This window comes from Eretmochelys imbricata, chromosome 24 (genome assembly GCF_965152235.1).
Source record: "Eretmochelys imbricata isolate rEreImb1 chromosome 24, rEreImb1.hap1, whole genome shotgun sequence".
In the NCBI taxonomy this organism is placed as follows: domain Eukaryota; kingdom Metazoa; phylum Chordata; order Testudines; family Cheloniidae; genus Eretmochelys; species Eretmochelys imbricata.
In genome coordinates this window covers 5,863,344-5,888,905 of record NC_135595.1, presented here as the reverse complement: position 1 = coordinate 5,888,905, position 25,562 = coordinate 5,863,344, and the positions used below count along the sequence as shown (strand labels likewise).

The following is a 25,562-nucleotide window of genomic DNA, read 5'->3' as shown; positions in this document are numbered from 1 at the left end:
CCCTCTGTGCTGGCTACACTGATGCAAAGGGGCCATAAAGCCTCTGGGCTAATACCTCCCATCATAGAGGGCTGAGTTCACTGGCCCTGTAGGAGCCCGGGTGCAGTGCAGTGGGCTAGGAGGGGGCACGGCTTGGCCACTCCCCTCAGTTGGTGCAACGCTATTGCAGCTGAGCACAAGTTAAGGCAGATTTCAGGGATGCCTCAAGTCGCTCCAGGATAAGGGAAGCACAGAACTTCCCCCCTCACTCCCTGTGCCGGGCTCAGCACTGGCATGGGATGAGGCCAGGCCTGAGATACTTCGGCAATGAGCCCAGGTAAGTAGAGAGAAACAGATCACGAAGCTTTGATCCAGCCTTGTCTTATGGGATGGTTTGTACCAAATGGAGGCGTCAGGTTCACTTCATACTTCAGGCAGTTTGCAGGCCCTTTTCTGTCTGACTGCACCTGCTCTAGAAGAGCTCACGTGGCGTGTGTCCGCCCCTGTCCATCTCAGATCCCTGGAAACCTCCTGCTCCAAAAGCCCCTGTCTCTTGAACTAAAGGAGAATCTCCACAAGCGATTAGCAGCAGAGGCTATATGACACACAGGTGAGCAGTTCTGAGCCCATCCAGAAGGGGGCAGAAGTAGCAGACATCTATCTACATCTCACCTACAAAGGGGTCAGTTCAGTGCTAGCAGCTAGTTTGTGCTTCACCCCACCCCTTTCCTTTCTGCAGGCCTGGTCATCTATGGCATTCTGGCTCCGTCTGCTCCTGCTTAGCCAGCCTCACCTGCGATTGGAAGCAGGGTCTGACCCTGAGAAATACTGGGGGGCTTCAAAGACCATGTCCCACCGAGCATGATGCCCTGCTGAGCTGCACAGCCCCACCCCGCCATCTAGTGGCCCTTTTGCAGCACTACATCTATGGCACAACCCAGGTTCATTGACACACAGGCTGGGATTGACCCCCACGAAAACTCCATCAGTGAGATCAGAGCCCCGATTCATCCCCAGGGCAGGGTCATGCTGGGGAGAGGGGTGGCCTTAAGGTACCGCCCCATCAGGGATTCACAGACACCGAGCTGCCAAGTTTTGCACAGCTCCATGTGTGACCCTGTAACGCAGATGATTGAATGAGCTAATTTGCAAATGATTTGTATCTTGCCATAATCTTCAGTCACCACCCTCTCCCCGAAGCAGTGACGGGGAGAGGGCCTGGAGCTGCATGAATGTTGCCAGCTCCAAGGCTGGGGTAGGTAGGGAGGTGGGTGCTGCTGTTGTACTGAGGTCTGTGCCTTTAAGGGCTGAGCTTCCCAGCCAGAAGATCTCTTGCCAGCACCCGACCTGCTGAGTGATCACTAAGCATCCCAGCTGTTACTTAAAGTCTTTCAGCTGGATGGTTTGTATGAAAGCAGCACCCAAAACCGAAGCTCAGATGCTACGGTGATGGGGACCTTACGGGGACCTTTGATGAGACCAAGCAGAACTGCGCCTTCTCTGAAGCAAAGGGGGAAAAGAAAAGAGGCAGACAGACGGACAGCCACACTCACTTGCAAAGAAGAAAGATCCTAGTTCCCGGGAAGCGGAGGGCAAAGCTCATTCCTCTTTCGCCCTCAGGATTCGGAGCAGCATCGAGTGAACTTCTTCATCCATGAACCCCTGAGCCGGAAGAAACCCCATCCCCTATCAGCGTGTTGTTCTCTTGTGGACCCCAAACATACAGGGGTCCACAGTCTGGCTTGAGACACGTGCCAGCAGTCCTTCCCGCCCCCGGCCCTGGGCTTGCCATTCTGCACCACAGCACCCCCTTGTGGAGGGCCAGTGCGTGCTTCAGCCACTGCCTCACAAGCTCTGCCGGGGGAAAGCAGTTTTCCTTTCTGCTCCAGCATCCATCCATAAGGGCCTGTCAGGCAGAGCCTCTGCTGCCAGGATCTGTCAGATCTGCACGGCCCCTGGCTCTGCCCCATCCACGCCCAGTGCTGCCCACTTTCAGGCAGCCCGCTTTCTCCCCCAGCAGAGAGACAGCTGTGGCTTGCAGGGCTACAACTTCCCCACCCGTGGCTGTGCAGTGCTGGAGACCCTGCACCCTGGCATAAGCTTGGGGAAATCTAGCCCCTTGACTGTGCGAGGCACCTCCCGATCAGCCCCGTGCACTGTGATCCGCCATGCGGGTTGGGTTGCTCCGGATGCTGGAGCCAGAAATAGGACTCAGGACTCCCAATCCAGTGCTCTAACCACTAACCACTCCCCTCCAACCACTCCCCTCACTTCCAGAGCTGGGGTTGACTACCAGTTCCCCCTCATCTAACCACCAGCCACCACTCCCCTCCGAGAGCTGAGATTAAAACTCAGGCATCCTGACTCCCAGGCCCCGCTGTTCCAGCCCACAGTACCTCCTCCGTGCTACGAGTCTAAAGCACTCAAGCCAGTTATTGCAGAGTTCAGTGAGAACCTTTTAAGCTTCTGTGGAGAATCACCTAATGGTTATGGGAACCAGTAGGAGCAGAAATTTATTGAAAACTACCTGAAGCCACACAAGCCTTAGCACCAACCCAGACTGTCTGAGGTTTGTACCTGGGCTGCATTGAGCAGATGGGTTCTGTAGATAGTAACAATCTCCTGGTGATTTTTTTCCTTAACCTGGGAAAACAAAAATATACCGTGCTGGTGAGTTTCAATCTGCCAGCAGGTGTTTGTATTTCTATTATGGTAGCACCTCAGAAGAGATCAGAGACCCATTATGCCAGAAGCTGCATGTGCACAGGGTAAGAAAAAGTCCCTACCTCCAACTGCTTACAAATGAAATAGACAAAGGGTGAGAGGGGAAACTGAGGCACAGAGAGGAACTTGCTCCAGGTCGCATAGGAGGTCAGTGGCAGAGCCAGGTCACCTGAGTCCCAGTTCAGAGCAGCTATCCACTAATCACGCTGCCTCTCAGACCTATAAATAGCACCCTGAATGCAATCCGGATGGATGAGCCTTGCAATCTGAATGACTATTGTGCTGGGTATTAGTAGGTTGCACAGCCCAGGTGAACCGGCACCTCCCACTGTAAAAACGCCCACAATCACCTGGCCTGGCGAGCAGACACCGTGTGTTCAGAGCATTCCTATAGCGGCAGGGCGGCATGCGACTCACCTCTAACTGCAGCCGGAGACGAGCACTCTCACTGCGGAGGGCCAGGATCTCTGCTGAAAGCTTCTCTGTCTCCTTCAGCAACTTTTTAATCTACAGTTCAACGACAGAGAATAAAGTCCTGTGGCACATTGGGTTCCATACAGCCATCTCCTCTGCGGGCGTAAATCAGTTTTCTTCCCTCTACATCAAAGCTGCTAGGCCAATTTACACTCACTGGGGACTTGGCCCCGAGGATGTTGCAACTAACCGCTGCCCAACTAGATCTGGTCAAAAATATTTCAGCGAAACAGTTTGCTGTTGGAAAATGCAGCATTGTCAAAACTGAAACGTTTGCAGGAACGCGTCAATTTCAAAGACGGTTTTCTAGGGGGAAAAAAGTCAATCCGAATCATTTCGACTTTTGACGTTAGCACAACAGAACAAACATGTAGTTTCTGTAAAGACATTTCATTTCGAGGTGTGTGTCAATTCATTTCATGTAGACTTTTCTCTTAGATGAAACTATGAAAATGAATATCCTATATTTAGGTACGATACGTATTTGATCTGATCCAATCATATTTTCATCTAATATGAAAGTCAAACCAACGTGGATCAAACTGATAGCCAAAATGAAATATCTTTATCCGACTGAAATGAAACGTTCTGACATTATTGAAACAAAACAACCCGATGCTTCCAAATTGAATGTTTTACAGAATTTTCCATTTCATGGGAGATGCCAGTTTCTGACCCCCAACCCTTTTCATCTGTAGCTCCTGACACTGTGCTCCTGGCCCTCGTTGCTTTTTAATGGGTGATTCAGGGAACTAGGGCTGGGATAGACACTAATCATGGGCTCTGAATCCAGCCTGGTTCGGGAACGACTGACAGCAGTTCCCATAGGGTGGCGAGTCAGAAGCTCCTGTGTGAAATGGGGTTGGTGAGTCTCAGGCCAGTTTCTGCTGAAAATCCCGTAAAATTTACAGGGATGATCCAAATTGCTAAGGCTTGTAATAAGAGGGCTCTATTCAGATAAAGTTATTAGCTATGGTGCCGGATTGTTCCTGGGGCTGGTAGGATCAATGAAAACTTGAGCATGTTCTGGGCATCTCTACATACCAGCTCGTGATCCCCCGCCTTCTCCACTTCTAGTGCCTTGGGCCAATACTGCAGAACACTGCAGGGCCTGATTCTCAGTTGTACTATCTTTTACACTGCAGGGCACCTGAAAATCAGGCCCTTGGTATTTTCAATGAGGGTGAAACCCCCTGGTCACAGGACAATGTTCCAGTGTGAGTTAACAGTCGGACCCTGAGCATTGCTTCCAGAGCTGGAGAACATTGAAAGGACCATGGCGTGAGACCCTCAAAGCCGACTAGGAGATTCAGGCACGTTGGGTGTCCAAACCCCCCTTTGAAAATCTCAACCAACAGCATCGCAAGGCTGATTTCTGCCCTGGGAGCAACAGCTGTAAGCCCCACGGAAGCTGGACATGCAAGTCCAGGGACTTGCTGTGGGATGTCGTGCCAGGGAAGCAGGTGATCCTGCTGAGAAGGCAGCTTTGGAGTATGTGGAGACACCATCACCCTCAGTCCTTTCCTCTTACATCTATAGGCTGGTGTAAGTCAGCATAGCTCCATTGAAGACAATGAAACTACCCTGATTTATACCAGCTGAAGATCTCAGCCACCATCAAAGTCAATGGGAGTCTTTCTGTTGGTTCAGTGGGTGCTGTGTCCGGCCCTACATTAATAGGCCTCTGGCCAGCTCCAGACGTCTCTGTGGCCTTACCTTCCCTTCTTTGTCCTGGCAGGTCTTGGAGAGCTCCTCCACCTTCTTGTTCAGCTTCTGGATGGTTCTCTCCAGCTGCTCCGACTTCCCCCTCAGCTCTCCTATTTCCTTCTCCTGCTCCGCCACCTTGGCCAGCAGGTCCTTGTTCTTATGCTTCTCTGCAGCCAGGGCCTCCTCTCGCTGGGCGCACTTCCCCCTCACCTCCTCGTGCTTCTCCTGAAGGGCTCGCAGCTCCTCTTCCAGAGCCTGAGTCCGGAGTGCCAGGGAGCTCCAGGCCTTCTCGTGCATCCGCAGGGTCTCCTCCTCCTCCGAGCACAGCTCTGCCACCTTCACGGGCAGTCGGTCGAGCATCTGCTTCAGCTTGGTCACATCATGGCTTTCACCTCCCAGGGTGGCCTGAGCTGCCTCGAGCTCCTCCTTCAGCTCCCACAGATCTCTCTCCAGCTCATTCACCCATCGCCAGGGCTCAAGCACCAGCTCTCCTCCCACGATCTCCAAGGTCTCGGACGCTTCCTGACCAAGGGCCTGGACACTGTTGCTTTGAGGGCTTTTCTCACCCCCCACGGAGGTGTCAATAGCCTCGCTCTGCATGGCGGGAGCCTGCTCGCCCCCGAGCACCTGGCTCTCCTCTTCTATCTCCGACACCAGCTGCAGGGCCTCGTTGTGCTTCTTCACCAGGTTGTCCAGTTTCCAGTGCAGCTCCTCCAAGATGCAGGTGCTTAGGCTCTGGCTTCCCATGCTGTTGGCCTCTCCCATCATCTGCTTGAGGAAGCTGTCCCTCAGCACCACCATCTCCCTCTTCTGGGTCTCTAGCCTTAGCCTCAGCTTCTTGGTCTCTTCCTTCTCGGCTGAGAGCTCCTGGGACAAGGCGGCCACTCTCTGCCTCAGCTCCTCCACCAGGCCCTGCGCCTCTCCTCGGGGGGACCCCTCCTTCTGGTGCTGCCAAAGGCGTTGGAGCTCATCCTGCAGCTTCTCCCTCTCCTGGCCCAGCTGGGCCAGCTCGTTCATGAGGCTGCCATTGTTCTGTCTGAGGTCCGACAGCTCTTTCTCTAGGTCAGAGCTTCTCCTCCTGGCCTGGCCCTTCGTTTCCACAGAATTGTTCCTCAGCCTAGGTCTGGGTTGCCCATGGGGGCCATCTTGGATCTGGTTCTTTTCCATCCTGCCCTTCTCCAGCTCCTCCAGGGATTGAGGTTGCCTCAGTGGGGACTCTGCCTCATCTCTGAAGACGTTGTTCTCTTCCTCACGCTGCTCCAGGCCATTTCTCAGCTCCTGGAGCTGGGAAGCCACCATGCCGTTTACTAAGACCCCTGACTCCTGCTTGCTCTGAGGGGCCGAGATGGCTTCCTGAAGAGGCCTGGCTTTCTCCAGGAGGCTGAAGTTGGCCTCATCCATCTTGGCCAGAGCACGTTCTAAGCCCACCACCATCTTCTCCCAAGAGGTCACGCTCTTCCTGATGGCTTCTGATGGCACCGCCTCGAGGTGAAGTTTACCTCTGAGGGTCTCCTCTGCCTCCCTCTTCAGATCCTTGTTTTCGGCAAGGACCGCAGCCTTCTCCTCCTGTGCTCTGGCAGCCGCCTCCCTCACCCATGACAGGAATTGGCCTAGCTCAGTGCAGAGAGCGACTCTGGGCCCTCTCGGATCCACCTCCTGCCTTCCCGCCTTCTGCCTTTCTCCCTGCTGCTTTCCCAAAAGCCCGCGCAGCCGTTGGTTGTCACCGTCGAGCTCAGCGACACGAGCCTGCAGCTGCTCCAGCGCCTCATCCTGGGCCCGCTTCTTGGCCTCGTAGACGGCGATCACCGCCCTCATGTTCTCCAGATGGCCTTCGAGCTCCACCACCCTCTTTGTCGCGCTCTCCTTCTCCTCCAGGGCCGTGGCCACTTCGGCCTGGAGCCGCATCAACTCCTCCTGATGGCGTCTCTTCTCCTCCTCTTCCTCCTCCCCCGGCCACTGTATCCAGTCTTCCTTCACTGCTACGTTCTGGCCTCCTGCCTCTTGCTGTCTCTTCTTCAACTCTTGCACTTGCTCAGCCAAAAGGTTCAGGTAATAGTCCTCTTCTGTGGTGTCCCGGCTGTACCGGCGGCTCAGCACCCGCCTGCCATCATCTGCCCTCTCCGGCAACAGCTGGCTTATCTCCTGCACCTGGTCCCAGATCCTCTCCTTCATCACCTTGCACCCCTCCGCCAGGGCATCACACTCCTTCGCCTTCCTCACCAGCTGCTCTTCCAGCTGCAGGACCTTCGTCTGCTCATCTTCATACCGACACCTCCACTCCTCGGCGTCGAGGTCCTCTTCGTCCTCCTCGGCGTCTCTGCCTCCCTCGCTCTGCAAGTTTATGCTGCTGCTGCTGCACTCCGGTGGCTCGGCGGTCACCTGGAACCATCACAGAACCCAACAGAACAGATGAGCTTATTGGAGAGGCACACCGTGACCTCACACACACGGTGGGTGCGAGGTCGCACGTCACGGAAGACGCCATTTTGCGCTTCAAAATGGCATCCCCCCAGATTGCCCAGGGGCCTGGCAGGAAAGACTTCATTAAAATGGAGTCATGCCAGCAAAAATTTGGAACCCCCTGCCCTCTAGGTACGTGCAGCACCCAGCACATTGAGGACCTTTAGGTGCTACTGTCCTATACATAACAAGGACAAAAGTCAGCCAGACACTCTCCAAGGGGATGGGTACTAGGAGGTGGAGCCTTTTCCCTTCCCAATAGACCTTAGGTCGCCAGTTCTAATCTGATCCTCGGCTGGTAGGGACTGCAAATCACTGCTTTTGCTGGCATTCTATGTGAACCAAATTGGTGGGGAAAAGGCCCAGTTCTGCCCCTTGCACCATCGTTTACACCAGTGCAGAAAACACAAGCAGATGAGAAGAGCAGTTTTGTGCACCCATTTTGCATTGGGGTCACAGATGCTGCCAGGGGACGGCGCTGGGGAATCAAGCCCTCGGTTTCAGGCCTCGTAACAGCATCATCATCAGGGCTGAGGCTTCTCAGCCGCCCTGATCCATTCCAACTCCCCCCCCACCCGACCCTCCATGTGTAACCAGGGGTTGCAGAGTTTATCACTGAGTAACACACCCAAGAAGCTTCGACACACCTCCAGTCTTTCTCTGGCTGGCCCCGAAAGGGGTCTCCTCACCTGTGCATTGGCGCTTGTTTGACAGCTGGATCCATATTCTGCCAGAGGGAAAATAAAAACACTGAATGAATTTTCAAACTCTCTGTAGCGCAGAGTGGAGAGTTGCCTTGCCCCTGGGCAGCCCCTGCCTTCTGGATCTCCCAGCTCCTCACAAGCAGGAATTCAGCAAGTGAGGTGGGTAATGGGTCGTCCCCATCTGACCAGTGACAACAGCTGTGACTCGGCCAAGGTCTCACAGCGAATTTGTAGCCGAGCCAAAAATAGAACCTAGGAGTTCACATAGAACCCCCAGAGGTAGAACTAGAACCTGGGGGTTCCAACTTCCAGACCACTGCTTTAAAACAATGGACATCACCATTGGGTAAACCGAGGCACCGAGAGGGGATGTGACTTGCCCAGCGTCACGCAGTAGCAGAGTCAGATCTCCTGATTCCCAGTCCTGTGAGTTCACCACAAGGCTGAATTTTCTCCCTAAATGCAAAGCTTTCTTATTATCCTCAACAAAACTTGCTGAGATTCTTTTGGAAATCTTCTGGCAGTTTATTTTTTGGCTCTGGCTCTGGCCCCCCATCCACCAGGCAGTCGCCATGGAAACCAAAGCCTAGCAAGCAGAACAAGGAAGACAAGGGTCCCCTGGATATTACATTTCGCCAACTCCCGCCAAGCCCAATTATTGCTTTTAGAAATCAAAACCATCTGGAGAAGCTGCCACAGGCTGGAGACCTCCTTGCAAATGAACTAAACAAACATACATTAAAAAAACAAAACAAAAAAAAACAAAAAATCAATATCCTGCCCGAGCGAGGCTGGGTGTAGTCCAACCAAACGAGCCAATTAGAGGCACAAAGGGAAAAGTTGGGGGGGGGTAACAGTTTTTGCTGCTTTCTGAGGCATTTCTGCAACTTGGAATGAAGGGAAATGCGACCTAATAACTAATAGCGGCCATGTTACCAATGGCTCTCAGCAGAGGGTCCCCCAAGCCCTTTAGAAGCATCCTCCGGGGTGGGAAATGTGTCCCGCACTCAGCATACTTCTTGCATTAATCTTTGATTGTTGTGCCAGCCTTGCATTTTGGATCGCTCAGCCACTCCTAGACGTCCAGCTGGAAGGGACCGTTGTGATCCTGTAGATCCTCCTGCCCATCACAGGCCACAGAACCTCGCCCACCTGCACCTGCAACAGGCCCCTGACTTCTGGCTGTGTTACTGGCCTTGTCTGATCGTGATGTAAAGCCTTCAAGTGATAGAGGATCTGCCAGTTACCCTAGTTCAAACCAGCAAGGGGCCCGTGCCACATGCTGCAGAGGAAGGTGACCCCCACCCCGGGCCCGCAATCCCTTCCTGACCCCCAAACTGGCAGCCCCTTCCCCTCACCTCTTCTATTCCTCTTCTTCAGGGCGCTGTGCAGCAGCCTCCTCAGTGGGCGGCTCTGGGACTGCAGGGCATAGTGGAGGGCGTCGTGGCCCGTCCTGTCCACCACGCTGAGGTCCACCCCACTGCTTACCAGCAGCTTGGCTGACTCCACACTGGAGCTCTCACAGGCCAGGATCAGGGCAGTCCTGGAGGGGGGGGACGTGAGGGGGTGTCAGGGTCAGTTCTGGGGAGCCCCAAGGGCACCCCTTGCAGCCAGGCCACCTGGATAATCTGTGGGTGGCTCCCCCTCAGATGGGCCTCTCTGCTCTGGCTCACTGGAGCAGCTCCCATTTAGGGCAGCAGTTCTTAACCTTTCCTGTACAAGGCCCTCCAACCAGGGGCTGCCCCTTGTTGTCTGGCCCCGACCCCTCCCCAGGTAGTAATACAGGAAGGGCAGGCTGGCTGCAAGCACCTGACTCCCAGCCATGACCCCCATCTCGGCTGGTCCCGGCCCCCAAGCCAGGCTGAGAAATTTTAGGGGACTCCTGTAACAACAGGCTAGTTCCCCTGAGCCAGCTGTCCCATAGACCCACAGCAGCTCCCAGAAGCAGAGGCTTCTGGGAAATTCTGAAAGGCCTTGGGGGCCACCTCGTGAAACCTGGGGACAGTGGGTGAGATGACGTCCCATAATGAGACAAGAATGCCCATAATGCCCCTGGGCAACTGCCCTCCCCCCATTCCCTGATGAGAATGTCCATAATGCTCCTGGGCAACTGCCCCCCCATTCCCTGCTGAGAATGTCCATAATGCCCCTGGGCAACTGCCCCCCCATTCCCTGGTGAGAATGTCCATAATGCCCCTGGGCAACTGCTGCTCACCCCCCACCCCCATTTCCCAGGGGAAACCCCCCACAATGCCCCTGGTGCTAGTGCTGTTCTTATTCTCAGAGCCCAGGCAAGACTCACTTCTGGTCCTTGTCGGTGAGGTCGCCGCTGGCCCCTCTCTGGAGCAGCTGGCAGCAGATGGCCGGGTGGTTCCCCATGGCCGCTATCATCAGGGGCGTGCGTCCGTTCTGGAAGGAACGGCAGAGGCAGTTAGCGTGGCAGGCTGCGTGGAGCCCCACCCAAAGCCGGCGCGGCTTCCCAGCACTCAGCGGCCGGGAGCCGGCTCCCCGAACCCTTACAAAGGTTACATAGCCCCTAGCCTGTGCCCTCCGCATGGGGAGCGAGTTTCACCCCTCGTGAGTGTCGTTCCACCAAGCCCTGTCCCGAAGCGGGTTTTACACTCACGTTATCGGTGACATCCAGGAAGGCCTCCTGGTCACACAGGAGCAAGACGCTGGACGCACACCCCGAGGAGGCTGCAGGGCAGGAGAAAAAGGAGCGGTCAGTGCTCGAAGGACACACCCAGCTGCTGCCACATGGAGGGGGGAACCATATGCCTATCAGCCCCGGCTGCCCAGCGCCCCAGGTACGCCCTCTCTCAAGGGCCAGTGAGGGAAGGAGTCTTCAGTCTGACCTTCGTCACTCGAGACCGCCTGAAGCTGGGGCCTTGCTCTCTGCACAGGGCGGTTCTTCAAACAAGGTGAGACCCAAGCAAGGTCATTTCTCCACATGGGTTTAAACCCGCAGGAGGGGGTGGCGGGGAGAGATCTGTTAGGACATCCTCTCCCCGCCATCCTCTCCCAGGGGATATTTACAGCTAGACTGGGCAAGCCAGGCAGCATTGGCCAAAAAGGTAGACTAGAGACTAGATGGGACCGGGCACTCTAGGTTTGTTCCGTCTCCGATCGCTGGGGTCCTCTCCTTGAAGGTGAGTGTTGGGGGGAATGGCTGGAACACAATCCACTGCCCTGATCCAGCTCCTGCAGTCTGGTTCCCCACCCGCTATCTCTGCAGGGCAATAACCCGGGGACTCGAGCGGCTTGTAGGGACTGGTCTATTTTGCCCACACTCAAATCAGCCCTTGCAAGGTCCATATGACCCCTGGCTGGCTGTCACGTGATCAATGGCGATGTCCAGTGGACATGCATGGCACTGCGCATTGTCAGCATCCCATCCCTACGGTTGGACAGACAGACGGATTGAAGGGGGCTGGACAGACAGACACATGTCTGGGGATGGAGCGAGAGGTGGACAGAGGTACATCAGAGGATAGAAAGACAAGCAGGTAGATATGACAAACAGGCAGGTTTGCACGGCAATAGACAGACAGACACATGCGGGGATGGTGAGGTCTAGAGAGAGAAGACTCTAGGGATGCCCATGGGAGACCTGCCTCATGTCTGTCTCTCTAGCACGGCAACAAGAAGACGATCGTGATGGGAGGGAACTCGTCAGATCTCCCTGCTGGGAGACAGGGCCCCAGCCAGGTCTCAGCCCCCTCCGGCTGTCTTCAGGAGCCCAGACTCAGCCTCCCCTTGCTGATCAGCCCAGCTCCAAGCCCCTCACCCCTCAGCCCCATTAGAAGATCTGCCCTGACGCACTCAGCCTTTCCCCTCGTCCGACTCAGCCTGCACCTCCAGGGACTCACTCACCGGCCCAGTGTAGGGGGGTGCGGTTCTCACCATCCACGCAGTCCTCATTGGCGCCGTGCTACGAGGAACAAATGTGGCTGTGAGGGCAGCACAAGAGAATGGCCACCTCCCCTTCGCCAATGGCCCAGGGGGCGGCTAGAGCACAGAGCCACGGACCCACCTCCTGCTCCAGAGCAAGACCTGGCCCAGCTGACATGGGACAGCAGGAACCCTCACTTTGGGGTGAGCCAAGCAGGGCTTCCAGGTATCCAGGACAGATGATGCCCCTCAATTAAGTGGCTAAGGCACTGGCATGGGACTCCAGACACCTAGCTTCTAGCCCCAAGGCCGCCACGGACTCCCTGTGTGACCTTGAGGCAAGTCACTTATATATCTATATCTATCTATCTATATATATATATATATATATATATGTATGCCTCAGTTTCCCCATCTGTAAAATGGGGTTAATGACCATTCCTCTGGCTTTGTTTAGACTCTCAATTCATTGGGGTCGGGACAGTCTTTGACTGTGTTTGTACAGCCCAGAGCACAATGGAGGCCCCACAGTGCTGCCCAGCACAGATCTGGGAAGACAGGAGATCTAGTTTCCCCATCTCCAGCACTGACTCACTGCAGAACTTCGGGCGAGCCAACCCCCACCTGTCTGAGCCTCCGCTTCCCCAGTGGTAAAGTGGGGCTAATTATCCAGGCAGCCAACGGCTTAATTCAGGAACAACTGTGCGCGTCTCCCCAGCACCTTCTCTCAGAGGATCCCAAGGTATCAGTTCATCTCGAGGGGTTTTGCTGGCTGCTTACAGGCCAAACAGCCAACACAGTAAGTCGTCAAGCAGGAATTTGCTCACTGCCCTGAGCTAAGAGACAATGCCTGTTTCATTTCTGTCTTGCCCATTTCTACCCTGTCACCTCTAGACTGAAACTCCCCAGCCACACCTTACCATGCAGGAGGGAAATGATGAGCCCCAGAGCAGCTCAAACGCCAGGAGACGGGGCACGGCCACTGCTGGGCTGGGTTAGGGCATGGTAGCCTCATGGGATGCCACCCACAGAGCAAGGAGGAGTCTGGGGCCTAGTTTCTGATTTCTGGTTTTGCTGGGGGAAATGCAGACCAGCTCCCTCTACATCTGGGGTTACTCCGGATCGATAGTGGGGTAATGGAGAGTAGAAATTGCACCTGTGCATGCCGGGCTCTGAAGGGGACCCTCCATTTTCCACCCCCGCTAGAACCCAGGCGTCCTGATTCCCAGTCCCCCCCTGCTCTAACCACTAGACCCATAGACCAGATAGCCCATCTTTTCTTAAAGGAGAACCCAAGAGGTCCTGGCCCCTGATCCAACCAGCAGACCCCGCTGCTGCGTCCTACAGACCCTGTCAGTGAACGTGAAGCGAGTCTGTATGGAAATCAGACGGATCCTGTGGCTGTCCAACTGATGGCTTGAGACCCCCGCCGGGAACACCCCAGTGCCCAGCTCGGAGCAGGGGGGCAGGGAGGGGCATTTGTCATCTTTACCTGCAGAAGAACCTTCACGCACTGAGGCTGGCAGGCGATGGTGGCGAGGTGCAACGCCGTGCTGCCTGGGGAGAAGAGCAAAGGGAGAGCATCACGTCTCGGGAACAGAGAGCTGAGCCCCACCCGGAGCTGGGGGGGTCTGTGGCTCGCTGTGGGTGCGTGGAGCAGGGGTGAAAATAGCGTAACCTCTCCCGGGGAGGGGGGAAGCCAATCAGCCCCTAGATTCATCTCAGGGCTCAACATGCCGGGTGCATGTTGAGCCCTGAGATGAGTCCAGGGATCCTGATTGTGGGGGGCAGGTTCGGGACATGCCTAGGGGCAGTGCCAGGGTCTGCAGTGGCACCACGTATGTGGCTGGCTGGGTCTGGCTCACCTGCTCAGGGTCTCACTGGTTATCATAGGTGGGGTGGGGAAGGAATTATCCCCCCGGCTCAGATCGGCAGGGACCATGGGGCATGGAGGTTGCCTCCTTTGCAGTGTGTGGGTGCCAGAATTATCTGGGTGTACCTCACTTCATCAGTTCCCTGCCACTGCAGGGACCCCGGGCCCTCCTGTTCTCTGCCTGTAGCACAGAACAGTCTGGTCTCATTAACTTTGGTCTCATTTCAGATGCTGTGCTGGGTGTGCAGTGCTGGGTGATGCTGGTGGCCTGTGATACGCAGGAGGACAGACAAGATGATCTAATGGTCCTTCTGGCCTTAAACTCGGTGACTCCTGTGGCAGGTGCTGGACCTAAAGGCCATTGGAGGCCATGGAAAGACGACTCCCCCAGGCTTTCGATCAGGCCCTGAGAAGGCACCTGCACTCCAGCTGGGTGAGCGGGCGTCTCAGCAACGGAAAAGTCATTCCGACAGAATATGGCCAAGGACAGGAGCAGCGACTATGGTGACACAAACCAGAGCAAGGACAAGGGCTACTAATTTTCACACTAATAGAGGGAAACAATTTAGCTAATCTGGTCTGACAGTATGCAGGAAATGTGATAAGACCAACCGCTGGTCTGTTCCAGCATGGCAAGAGTTAATATCCTCTTGTTATTATCTGTTTTGCAGTAGCACTTAGTCCCGAACCAGGACCCCAGGGCTAGATGGCCCATTGATGTGTTCCAGTGAGGCAGAAGGTGGGATACCAGCCAAGGGGCTGGGCCCAAAGCCCACTGAAGTCACTGATTTCAGTCAGCTCTGGACCAAGCACCCCATGGACCGCTGGGCAGGAGCTGGGTCTCCAGCCTACCGGGACTATTTATCTGTATGGGCCGGGCAGGAAGCATGATGCTGGATTGGAGGGGCCAGTGATCTGAGTTGGCCTGCCAGAGGGCAGGATGGCTATTAGCCTAGATGGAGCATCAGTCCAGGCCAGTCCTGCACTCTCTGCTCCTCTGCCAAGCCAGGGAAAACCCTACACGTACCGTCATCATTCTTCTCATTGACTTCGGCCCCATGAGACAGCAGGATGGTCAGGCACTCGGTGAGCCCTTTGGAAGCTGCCAGATGGAACCTGCAAAGAGGCGAAGAGCCAAGACTCATTACAGGCCCGGCGTGAAACTCACCAAGTGACCTGTATTCTTGGGGGGCAGTGAACTTTCCACCCTAAAGTCATTGTCAGAGAATAACTCCAGCTTGCTTCGTGGAGAGGACCATGGGAGAATCCCTGATGTGTCTAATGGCTAGAGCAGAGATAAGGCAGCCAGGACTCCTGGATTCTATTCCTAGCTCCAGGAAGGGGGTGGGATCTAGTTGGTTAGAGCCGGGAACAGGATGCCTGGGTTCTATTCCTGGCAGGGGAGCATGAACTACTTTGATTAGACCAGGAATGAAGAGCCAGGTCTCTGGGTACTATTCTTAGCTCTGGAAGGGGAGCGTAAGCAAGTGGTCGGAGCAGGGAATGAGGTGCCAGGACTCCTTGGTTCTATTCCTAGATCTAATGCCCCTACTCTACTTGCACTATATTGATGACATCTTCATCATCTGGACCCATGGAAAAGAAGCCCTTGAGGAATTCCACCATGATTTCAACAATTTCCATCCCACCATCAACCTCAGCCTGGACCAGTCCACACAAGAGGTCCACTTCCTGGACACTACGGTGCTCATAAGTGATGGTCACATAAACACCACCCTATACCGGAAACCTACTGATCGCTATTTCTACCTACATGCCTCCCGCTTTCACCCAGATCACACCACACGATTGTCTACAGCCAAGCTCTACGATACAACCGCATTTGCTGCAACCCCTCAGACAGAGATAAACACCTACAAGATCTCTATCAAGCGTTCTTACAACTACAATACCCACCTGCTGAAGTGAAGAAACAGATTGACAGAGCCAGAAGAGTACCCAGAAGTCACCTACTACAGGACAGGCCCAGCAAAGATAATAACAGAACGTCGCTAGCCATCACCTTCAGCCCCCAACTAAAACCTCTCCAACGCATCATCAAGGATCTACAACCTATCCTGAAGGATGACCCATCACTCTCACAGATCTTGGGAGACAGGCCAGTCCTTGCTTACAGACAGCCCCCCAACCTGAAGCAAATACTCACCAGCAACCACACACCACATCACAGAACCACTAACCCAGGAACCTGTCCTTGCAACAAAGCCCGTTGCCAACTGTGTCCGCATATCTATTCAGGGGACACCATCACAGGGCCTAATCACATCAGCCACACTATCAGAGGCTCATTCACCTGCACATCTACCAATGTGATATATGCCATCATGTGCCAGCAATGCCCCTCTGCCATGTACGTTGGTCAAACTGGACACTCTCTACATAAAAAGAAAAGGAGTTCTTGTGGCACCTTAGAGACTAACCAATTTATTTGAGCATGAGCTTTCGTGAGCTACAGCTCACTTCATCAGATGCATACCGTGGAAACTGCAGCAGACTTTATATATACACAGAGAATATGAAACAATACCTCCTCCCACCCCACTGTCCTGCTGGTAATAGCTTATCTAAAGTAATCGTCAGGTTAGGCCATTTCCAGCACAAATCCAACCTGGATTTGTGCTGGAAATGGCCTAACCTGACGATTAGTTTAGATAAGCTATTACCAGCAGGACAGTGGGGTGGGAGGAGGTATTGTTTCATATTCTCTGTGTATATATAAAGTCTGCTGCAGTTTCCACGGTATGCATCTGATGAAGTGAGCTGTAGCTCACGAAAGCTCATGCTCAAATAAATTGGTTAGTCTCTAAGGTGCCACAAGTACTCCTTTTCTTTTTGCGAATACAGACTAACACGGCTGTTACTCTGAAACCTCTCTACATAAAAGAATAAATGGACACAAATCAGAGGTCAAGAATTATAACATTCATAAACCAGTCGGAGAACACTTCAATCTCTCTGGTCACTCGATTACAGACCTAAAAGTCGCAATATTACAACAAAAAGACTTCAAAGACAGACTCCAACGAGAGACTGCTGAATTGGAATTAATTTGCAAACTGGATACAATTAACTTAGGCTTGAATAGAGACTGGGAGTGGATGGGTCATTACACAAAGTAAAACTATTTCCCCATGTTTATTCCCCCCCCCCCCCCCCACTTTTCCTCAGACATTCTTGTCAACTGCTGGAAATGGCCCACCCTGATTACCACTACAAAAGATTTTCTTCCCCACACCCCCACTCTCCTGCTGGTATTAGCTCATCTTAAGTGATCACTCTCCTCACAGTGTGTATGGTAACACCCATTGTTTCATGTTCTCTGTGTATATAAATCTCCCCAATGTATTTTCCACTGAATGCATCCGATGAAGTGAGCTGTAGCTCACGAAAGCTTATGCTCAAATAAATTGGTTAGTCTCTAAGGTGCCACAAGTCCTCCTTTTCTTTTTGCAAATACAGACTAACACGGCTGCTCTGAAACCATTCCTAGATCTAGTTAGTACATATGTCACCATGTACTAACTAAGTCATGTCTATGCAGCCTTTGGTAGGTGAAGGGGTTACTCATAATAATGCTGCTCATCATTTGATGCGCTCTCAACCAGCACCAGCTGCACAACCGGCAGGGCCATCTGGTTCTGCAGCGCATTGCTCAGGTTAATCTGTGGGCACGTGCTGTAAGATAGGGACAGTCATATCCTGTACTTCAGGGCATCAGCGGCTCAGGAAGGAACGGTCTGCTACCATGTGCTGCATTGCACAATTAGCCAGATGCGTTATGGGGATTTCGTTCCCCACCCCCCAGCCTTCAACGCATCTCTGTTAGGGGCAGGATGCAGGAATAGCTGGACCAATGGTCTGGACTGGAGACAGCTGGCTAGATGAGATCAAAGCTTTGCTCTGGAACAGTAGGAGGGAGGGAAACCAGACCTCATGCTCTAGTTATTCTTCCTCTTTTTAAAATCCAGAAGCAACTTGAGGCCCCAGCTGAGATCAGGGCCCCAATGTGCTAAGTGCTGTACAGACACAGAGCAAGAGTCCCTGCCCTGAAGAGCTTAGACTCTAAATAGACCAGACAGACAAAGGGTGAGAGAAAGGATTGTTTTTCCCATTTTACAGGTAGGGAAACTGAGGCACAGAGAGCAGCCGTGACTTGCCCAAGGTCAATGGCAGAGCATGTCTCCTGAGTCCCAACCCAATGCCTTGGCCACAAGACCACCCTACTTGTCAACGGGCAGGTGTGCTATGCCAGGAGGTGGGGATGCTGGACTGGATTGGCCAATGGGCTGTGCTGGAATAGGAAGATGGGGGTGGGAGGGATGTTTGGCCCAATGGGCCAGTGTTATGATCTGGTGCATGAAGCAAATCCTATGTCCCGATCTTAAAGTGACATTCAATTGGTAGGAAGATGCGACTGGAAGGGAGCTGGGCTTTGTCCTGGCTTGGTGGGAATTAACTGCCCAGCAGCTATGCCTGAGCACCAGCCTTTGCGGTAGGGTTAGAAACAGAAAACCAGCTGGGTTAGCAGGAGGGAAGAGGACAGGAAAACTTACGTACGCAGATTGGCCCAGGGCGTTGAGCTTGGTGGGTCTCGCTGTCTTTCTGGAAGCCAGGACGGAAACTCTGCCCACATCCCCCTTCTCGACGGCTTCGAAAAGCTTCTGGTCGTGTTTGTTCCAGCTCTCGACCTGATTCGAAGAGAGCGTCACGGAGAAAGTGAGAGTGGGCAGGGCTGGAGGATGCACCGCAGCTAGAGGGGGCAGCGTGGCCAAACAGAGCCAGGGCTCCCGCGGGCTAAGCACAGGTCTTGGAGCCAGGAGTCCTGAGTTCTAATCCCATGGCTGCCAGGGATTCACTCTACATGCCTGGGCAGCCCACACCACCTCTGCATGCAGAATGGCTGAGCAAAGACAGTACGGCCTAAACGGAGGATTGGGAGCAAGGTGGCCCGAGTTCTAAACCCACTGTTATCACCTACTCACTGAGTATGTCTACACGGGAGTTTTTACCTCCAGTGAGTTGATTGCAAAGTAACTCGAGGGCGTCACCAAGCTTGTGAAGGCTCGTCCGGACACTCGCCCAACCATCTGTGGCTTTCCTTAGGGATTAATCTAGAGCAAACCACAGATATGTGAGGAGTGCCCAGGCCAGTTTCTACAAAAGCCAAGCCCTCTAACCTGGGACAACCCATCTCTTCCTTTGTGCCTCAGTTTCCTGCTCTCCCAAAGGGAGCTAATAATGCAGAGGAGACTGACAGGTTCATTAGCTTTCAAGTCACTAGCTATAATTCCTGACCCACGTGTGATGCACAAAGAAAACATGGTGCCTTTACACACCACCTTTCAGCTAAGGATCTCCAGTTGTCTATTTATAGCTGCATGCTTGTCATCATGACTGCCATTCCCTAGGGGTTTATTAGTGATAATTAGGGACCTACCGAATTCACGGCCATGAAAAATGCGTCACGGACAGTGAAATCTGGTCTCCCCCGTGAAATCGGGTCTTTTGTGTACTTTTATCTTACACTATACAGATTTCATGGGGGGCAAAACGAGTGTTTCTCAAACTGGGGGTTCTGACCCAAAAGGGGATCATGGGGGAGTTGCAAGGTTATTGTAGGGGGGGTCATGGTATTGCCACCCTTACTTCTGGGCTGCTTTCAGAATTGGGTGGTCGGAGAGCAGCGACTGCTGGCCGGGAACCCAGCCCTGAAGGCAGAGCCGCCACCAGCCGCAGGGTAGAAAGAAGGGTGGCAGTATCGTGACACCCCTACAACAACATTGTAATCTCCGCCCCCTGCCCACACACACACACACACACACACACAACAGCCTTTCGGGTCAGGACCCCTACAATGACAACACCCCGACATTTCAGATTTAAATATCCGAAATCATGACATTTATGATTTTTAAATTCCTATGACTGTGAAATTGACCAAAACGGACCATGAACTGGGTAGGGCCCTAGTGATAATAGCTGGCCCCTATGGCTAAATGTCATGTTTCTTATTCGAGACATGCTTAATCAGGAAAGCTGCCGGATATCCTAATGACAGGGAAGGGCAATGGCAACTGTAGAATCAGGTCAGCATTACACACGGGTTTAGGGAGTGCTGAGTGGTTAAGTGGGTGTTTAACCAGCTGCTAAAGAGACATGACACAAGAAGGTCTGGTGTATAAATTAATAGAGGAATTGCCCGAACGAGTATTAAAAGAAAAGAGAGAAGGATCAGATCAAAAAAAGACCAAATGCAGTGAGTTGTATTAAATTGGTCCAGAATTGTATATAATTCAAGACATAAGATGGAGAAACAAGTGTGGTCTAATGGGCTGAGCTCAGCAGCAAGAACCAGATGCTCTGTGCCTCAGTTTCCCCACTGGGTGAAATGTGACAGCAATACTCGCCTTCCTTTATAAAGGGCTTTGAGATTTATAGATGAAAAGCTGCTAGAGAAGAGCTAGATTTTTTTTAAAATCATCATCTGTGGTCTCGGGCAAGTCATTTCCTCACTTTGTGACTCAGTTTCCCCATCTACTTAACTCCCTCACAGACAAGTTTGGCCTGGGGGGTGAAAACACAGGGATAAATTAAGCCATAGGAGAGCAGATGGGAGCCAATCCATTGGAGTTGCATCTGTTTACACCAGGGCTTCGATTTGGCTCCAAGGCTGGATTTTTTTAAACTATCAGAAATCTATCTGACATACTCATATGGCCCACACCACCATAGTATCTGAGCACCTCGCAGTATTTAATGCATTTATCCTCATAGCCTCCCTGCCTCATACAGGGTAAGTATCGTCCCCATTGCACAGAGGGGAAACTGAGGCACAAAGAGACTGAATGACTTGCCCAAGTCACATAGGGCATCTGTGGCAGAGCCGGGCATGACCCCTGGGTCTTTACGCCCTAATCATTGCACAAGCATGGAGTATTAATGAACCCGCAGAACCTGAGCGTTGGGTAGCTGGTGATTAACATTCCACACCCACCTATACACCCTGAGCGTGTGTGTGTGTGTGTTATTACACAAGGACTACACACCCCATGATTGCTCATATCCTAATTACCCTGTATCCTAGACGAGGGCTGCAGTGGGAAAATAACCATGTGGTGGGATGCCTGGTCAGAGTGTACGAGCGGGGAATGAGATCTAGTTGCCTGCTCTGTTTGTTTCTTGCATGCAATGTAATTGTAGCCCTGTGGGTCCCAGGATATTAGCGAAACAAGGTAAAAGGTATTACCTTTCCCACCTTGTCTCTCGACAGTCAAGAGAAGCCAAGCAATTGTTTGTTTGTTTTGCTGGGCACATGAGTGCAGTCTAGTGGTTCCATACCTTGGAGGGAGTGTGATCCAATGGTTACAGTGGGAACAGGACTCCTGGGTTCCATTCCCAGCTCTTGAAAGACGCGTGGCCTAATGGTCAGAGCAGGACTGTCTGGTTGTGACTTTTTTAGTGCATAACATTGGACATCAGGACTCCTGGGTTCCATGCCTACCACATCCACTTACTCATCCCTTCACTTCTGTATTCCTCAGTTTCCCTCTCTGGAAAATGAAGACAATAATGCTTCCCTACCCCCTACAACTAATGAGTGGTTGTAGAGAACTTTGAGGTTCTCCGATGAACAATACCATAGACATGCAAATTATTATCACCAACCTTCTATTAACATGGCATTTGGTAAATTGGGCCTACACTAATTAACTGTAAAAAATCCTTGGCCACATGGATCTTCACAGCAACAGCAGGGATAGAACTCAGATCCTCCCGCTCCCAGGAGCATCCCCCTACCACTTTAGGTGAAGGATAATATCCCTTAAGTTTTTGGCAGTATAGGGCCCATGACACACAGTTCCAATTCCAACCAGCAGAGGGCAGGCATGTGCACAGTGTGGAGGGGTGTCATTACACTATACCTATCTGCAAAGAAGTTTGGGATCCTTCAGGATGATATAAAAGGAAATGCTTATTAATTGGTTATTCGCTACTATGGAGCATATTAAAGAGATGGGACCATAGGGCCAACACATCTGTCCCTGATACAGATGTGCAGCACCCAATACTTATTAACAGGCAAGTGACTGGAGATCCCCCGTGGACCCTGCAGTCCCTCATTGCACTGCTGGGTACAGGAGCCACAAGGCAAAGGTTCTAGGGTAACTTCTCCCGAGGGTGGGAGGCAGAGACTACTGAGTCCTCAACGGGATCTTTACAGCCGCACATCCCCACTCCCCTGGGGGCTGGCCCCTGGCTTCTGTACCAAGCCCGGGAACACCCTGGACATGCAACAGCCCCTGGCTGACTGAGTAATTAACCCACTCCGCCATTCCGGTTTGTCAGGCCCGGATGCTGCCTCCCTGGGCTCCCGTTGCCAAATCCAGATCGCTGCATGCAATGCAGAGCGAAGACAGGCTGGGAACTGCATGGCATTCACCCCATGGGCAGGAGGGGCTGAGGCTTGGGGGCGACAGTGAACAAAAGGAGAGAGACTCCGTGCAGAGAGATTTCTGGTTTGATCCGCTTCCCAGTGGCCCCCTAGCAAAGGGTGACAGGCTCCAAGGGCCTCACTAGCGGCTCTGAGCCCTTGATTTTGGGGGCACCAGCCCAGCTGGCTGCTCTGAACCCTCAGATGCTGGCCAAGGTCACACCAGGGGTCTGGAACAGAGCTGCGAATTGAAGTGGGACCTCCGAAGTTCCGAGCTAGCGCTCTGACCGTTGGACTGTCCTGCCTCTCCCACCACCCCCACTCCCAAACACGGGCCGCAGAGTCAGCTCCAGTCCAGAGTCAGCTGTAGGACCCTCACCCTGCAGTCCAGGGGCAGAAGGGCAGGGCTGTGAAATGCTGTCCCCAAGGGCTAGCTCCGTAAGGGACTGCTGGTGAGGCCAGAGCACAGCACTCTTTCCACCCCATACGGTGGCACGGGGCTACGGTCAGAGACTAGTGCAGGGGCTGTCAGTCTTTGGCCACCCTGAGAGCCCCCTCTTCCCAGCAAGCTGAGCACCCCTGCTTGCTTAGCAACATGGGGACAGCACGGGGGGCAGAACCCTTAACACCTGGGGGGGTGCAATGGTCACTTGGAGAACCTGTAAAATAGCATATGCATCGTGCGGGGCTATTGCCAAGGAGGGCAACATAGGTAAAGGGCTATTCTTATGGGGGCACTCCTCCCATAGACTACTGCAGGACAGGGCTCTTCTGTAGCACATGGTAATGTTCCTTTCTTAGGGCCTTACCCCCTCCACTGGGCTCAGATCCCCCACCTCGCCGGCCAGCTCAGCACAAGGGGAAGATCTCGGCGAGGCTCACTCACCGCGACCTGCGAGGTGGAACAGGAGAACATCTTCTTCATGGTGCCCACCGTCCCGCTCCGGGATGCCTCCACGCCAGCAAAAAACCAACCAGCACCAGGGCGAGCGCCGGGCTCACACCATCCCCAAGCTGCACCACTCGCTTGTCAGGACAGGGGCCCGAGAGAGCGGGCCGGGGTCCCCGGCGTTGAGGAGGGCCAGGTGAGGACGGCCATGGACCAGCGCCCCAGAGGGACTCAGCACCAGCTGCTGAGCAGGTAATTGCTGTCAAAGGGAAGAGGCGTGTTGCATCTGGGGAGCGTTTGAAGCTAATCCTTCTGCCTTGAGGGCCAGTCTCGTTCCCCGCCCCTCGCCGCCTCCTGCACACCTGCTGATGGCTCAGACTCAGCCTGGGCTTGCCCAAGATCTGATCTCTGAGAGCGTTTGTTGTGGGTTTAATGGAGAGACGTTTTCTGCCATGCCACCAGCATAGAGATGCCGGTTAGTGTCAGGGTCTGACGGAGGCACCAGGACCACGAGCCAGAGTTCGCATTCTTCGTTAAGCAGAGCCCAGCAGGGCACGATCCACGGACGATGGGCAGGGGAACAACACATGAGAGGACACAGGTCAAACTTCCAAGCCAATGAACTCCCCTGCCTCTATTTGACCTGCTTGGACATCACAGAGGAGGCTTGGTGGGCTCTGTAGAGATTAGACATGGTTTTGTTAAAACACCCAAAACATATACGGGCTCCATACAACCTGTACCCGGAGATACACTCATACACACAGGCATACACCCATTCCCCCTTGACACACACATATACCTTGACTAGCGCTGGTTGGGAGTTTTTTGTGAACATGCCGATTCATCTAAACTGAAACTTTTCGGGAAACAGGGTCAATTTCAGGGCTGGGCCAGGAGCCTTGCTCATGGAATAATCCACCAGCAGAGGGCAGCACCCCCACACAAGAGGTGGACAGGCAGATTGGGAACCCAAGTTCCATATTTATCTGGTGCCCATCCCCATAGTATCTGGGCACCTCCCCAGCTTTTAACCTCCCTGTGAAATAGGGACCGTTGCGCCTGTTTTTGAGAGAAACGTCATCGCACCACAGGAGCTAAGTGACATCCCCAAGCTCTCACAGCGAGTCTGTGGCAGAGCTGTGCCAAGAATCCAGGGCTCCGGGCCCCCTCACCAGTGCACCGTCCTTCCTGTGCACCACGGGATGGGGAGAGATGGATATGCATGCAGTGAGGGCCATTTTCCAGATGAATCCCAACCAGTCCCAGAGGGCAGCATGACCCCAGGGCAGCTGAGGTGAGATGCACCCCTCCCTCTGCAGGATAGGATCCGGGAAACCAGACTGTAATAAGATAACAGGGCGTAGTAACAGCATCAAGCTCTCATTGGCACAGTCCAGCCAGCTAGCATGGGGGAAAGGAGCACAAGCATTGTCATTCGCTCTTTACATGGGGAGTCTAGAGACGTGACTCATCCGAGTCACCGGGAGGCCAGAGCCCTAACTCCCATTCTAGCCCCTAGCCACTGCGCCATGCTGGTTGGTGGATCTCAGTGCGGGCGTCCCCACAACAAAGGAAACCTGCATTGCACCTTCAACCGACGAGCCTGGGAACTTCAGTTCTGCCGGAGGCTCAAAACCAGGGACTGATCTGAGACACTGGCTCTGTGGCCCATTACAACCATTTATAACACTCCCTACAGCCTGCTAACCAGACCTTCATTTGTAAAGAAAGAGGGGCCAAGACTCATGTACGGTGCACCCACCTTGTGTCTCTCATATCCTGCAACCAACACGGCTACTACGCCACTGCAAAGCTCTGGGCCTAGGTGCTCTCAGTGGCGTTGGGGTTTTCAGGGAGCAGAGACGCTTGGGATCGGGTCTGAGGTGCTTGGCCTCATAAACCTGGGGCTTCGTGTGCTTGAACCAATTGCAGGCCTCCTTCGTCACCCGGGATCGCCAGGTACTTTATTGCTGCCTCTTGCTGCCAATTCAAACAAACCAGGCAATCACAGCCCGTTAAACCACTGGCAAGCGCAAAAGAAACTGCCCTGAAGCCGGTAACTATTGTCCTTGCTGGCCACTTCCCCTGCTATGCTGTGGGTGCTGCAGAGCGAGGGAGGGTCCGGTTCTTTTCCCATCCGGCACTCGTAGTCTGGTCCTGCTGGGTGCTGGGCTCTAGGCACAGCACGCTGGCAGAAGATACGGGCTGCGAGGGGCATTTGCCCCTCAGCACCCTTAAATCCAGAATTTCCCAGGAAAAGAAATCCAGCTGGGGCACTCCCAGGCCCACGGCTTTGATCAGCTGCCTGGAGCACAATCATCTGGACCCTGGAGAAACACAAGCACCATTAGAATCGTAGAAGATCAGGGTTGGAAGGGACCTCAGGAGGTCATCTAGTCCAACCCC

The 25,562-nt window shown here is 53.5% G+C and overlaps 1 protein-coding gene across 1 annotated transcript; it reads right to left on the bottom strand.

The window, feature by feature from the left end:
* Positions 1 to 1,578: 1,578 nt before the first annotated feature.
* ANKRD35 (ankyrin repeat domain 35) lies at positions 1,579 to 23,189 on the bottom strand. The gene is made up of 14 exons (XM_077841604.1): positions 23,151 to 23,189; positions 18,391 to 18,521; positions 14,840 to 14,928; positions 13,432 to 13,496; positions 11,922 to 11,979; positions 10,675 to 10,745; positions 10,351 to 10,457; positions 9,407 to 9,591; positions 8,034 to 8,071; positions 5,425 to 7,263; positions 4,894 to 5,337; positions 3,121 to 3,210; positions 2,557 to 2,622; positions 1,579 to 1,641 (listed from the first exon to the last, which is right to left on the bottom strand). The coding sequence occupies exons 1-14, from the start codon at positions 23,187 to 23,189 to the stop codon at positions 1,579 to 1,581; spliced, it is 3,285 nt and encodes a 1,094-aa protein (XP_077697730.1).
* Between the last annotated feature and the right edge of the window lie 2,373 nt (positions 23,190 to 25,562).

Bases quoted from the DNA above. Each gene is read 5' to 3' on its own strand.
- ANKRD35 (XM_077841604.1), bottom strand. From the start codon at position 23,189: ATGAAGAAGATGTTCTCCTGTTCCACCTCGCAGGTCGCG. The intron at 18,522-23,150 runs GTGAGTGAGCCT...TCTTCGAATCAG, and splicing joins GTTCCACCTCGCAGGTCGCG to GTCGAGAGCTGGAACAAACA. The intron at 10,746-11,921 runs GTGAGTGAGTCC...CCTGCCCTGCAG, and splicing joins CACCCCCCTACACTGGGCCG to CCTCCTCGGGGTGTGCGTCC.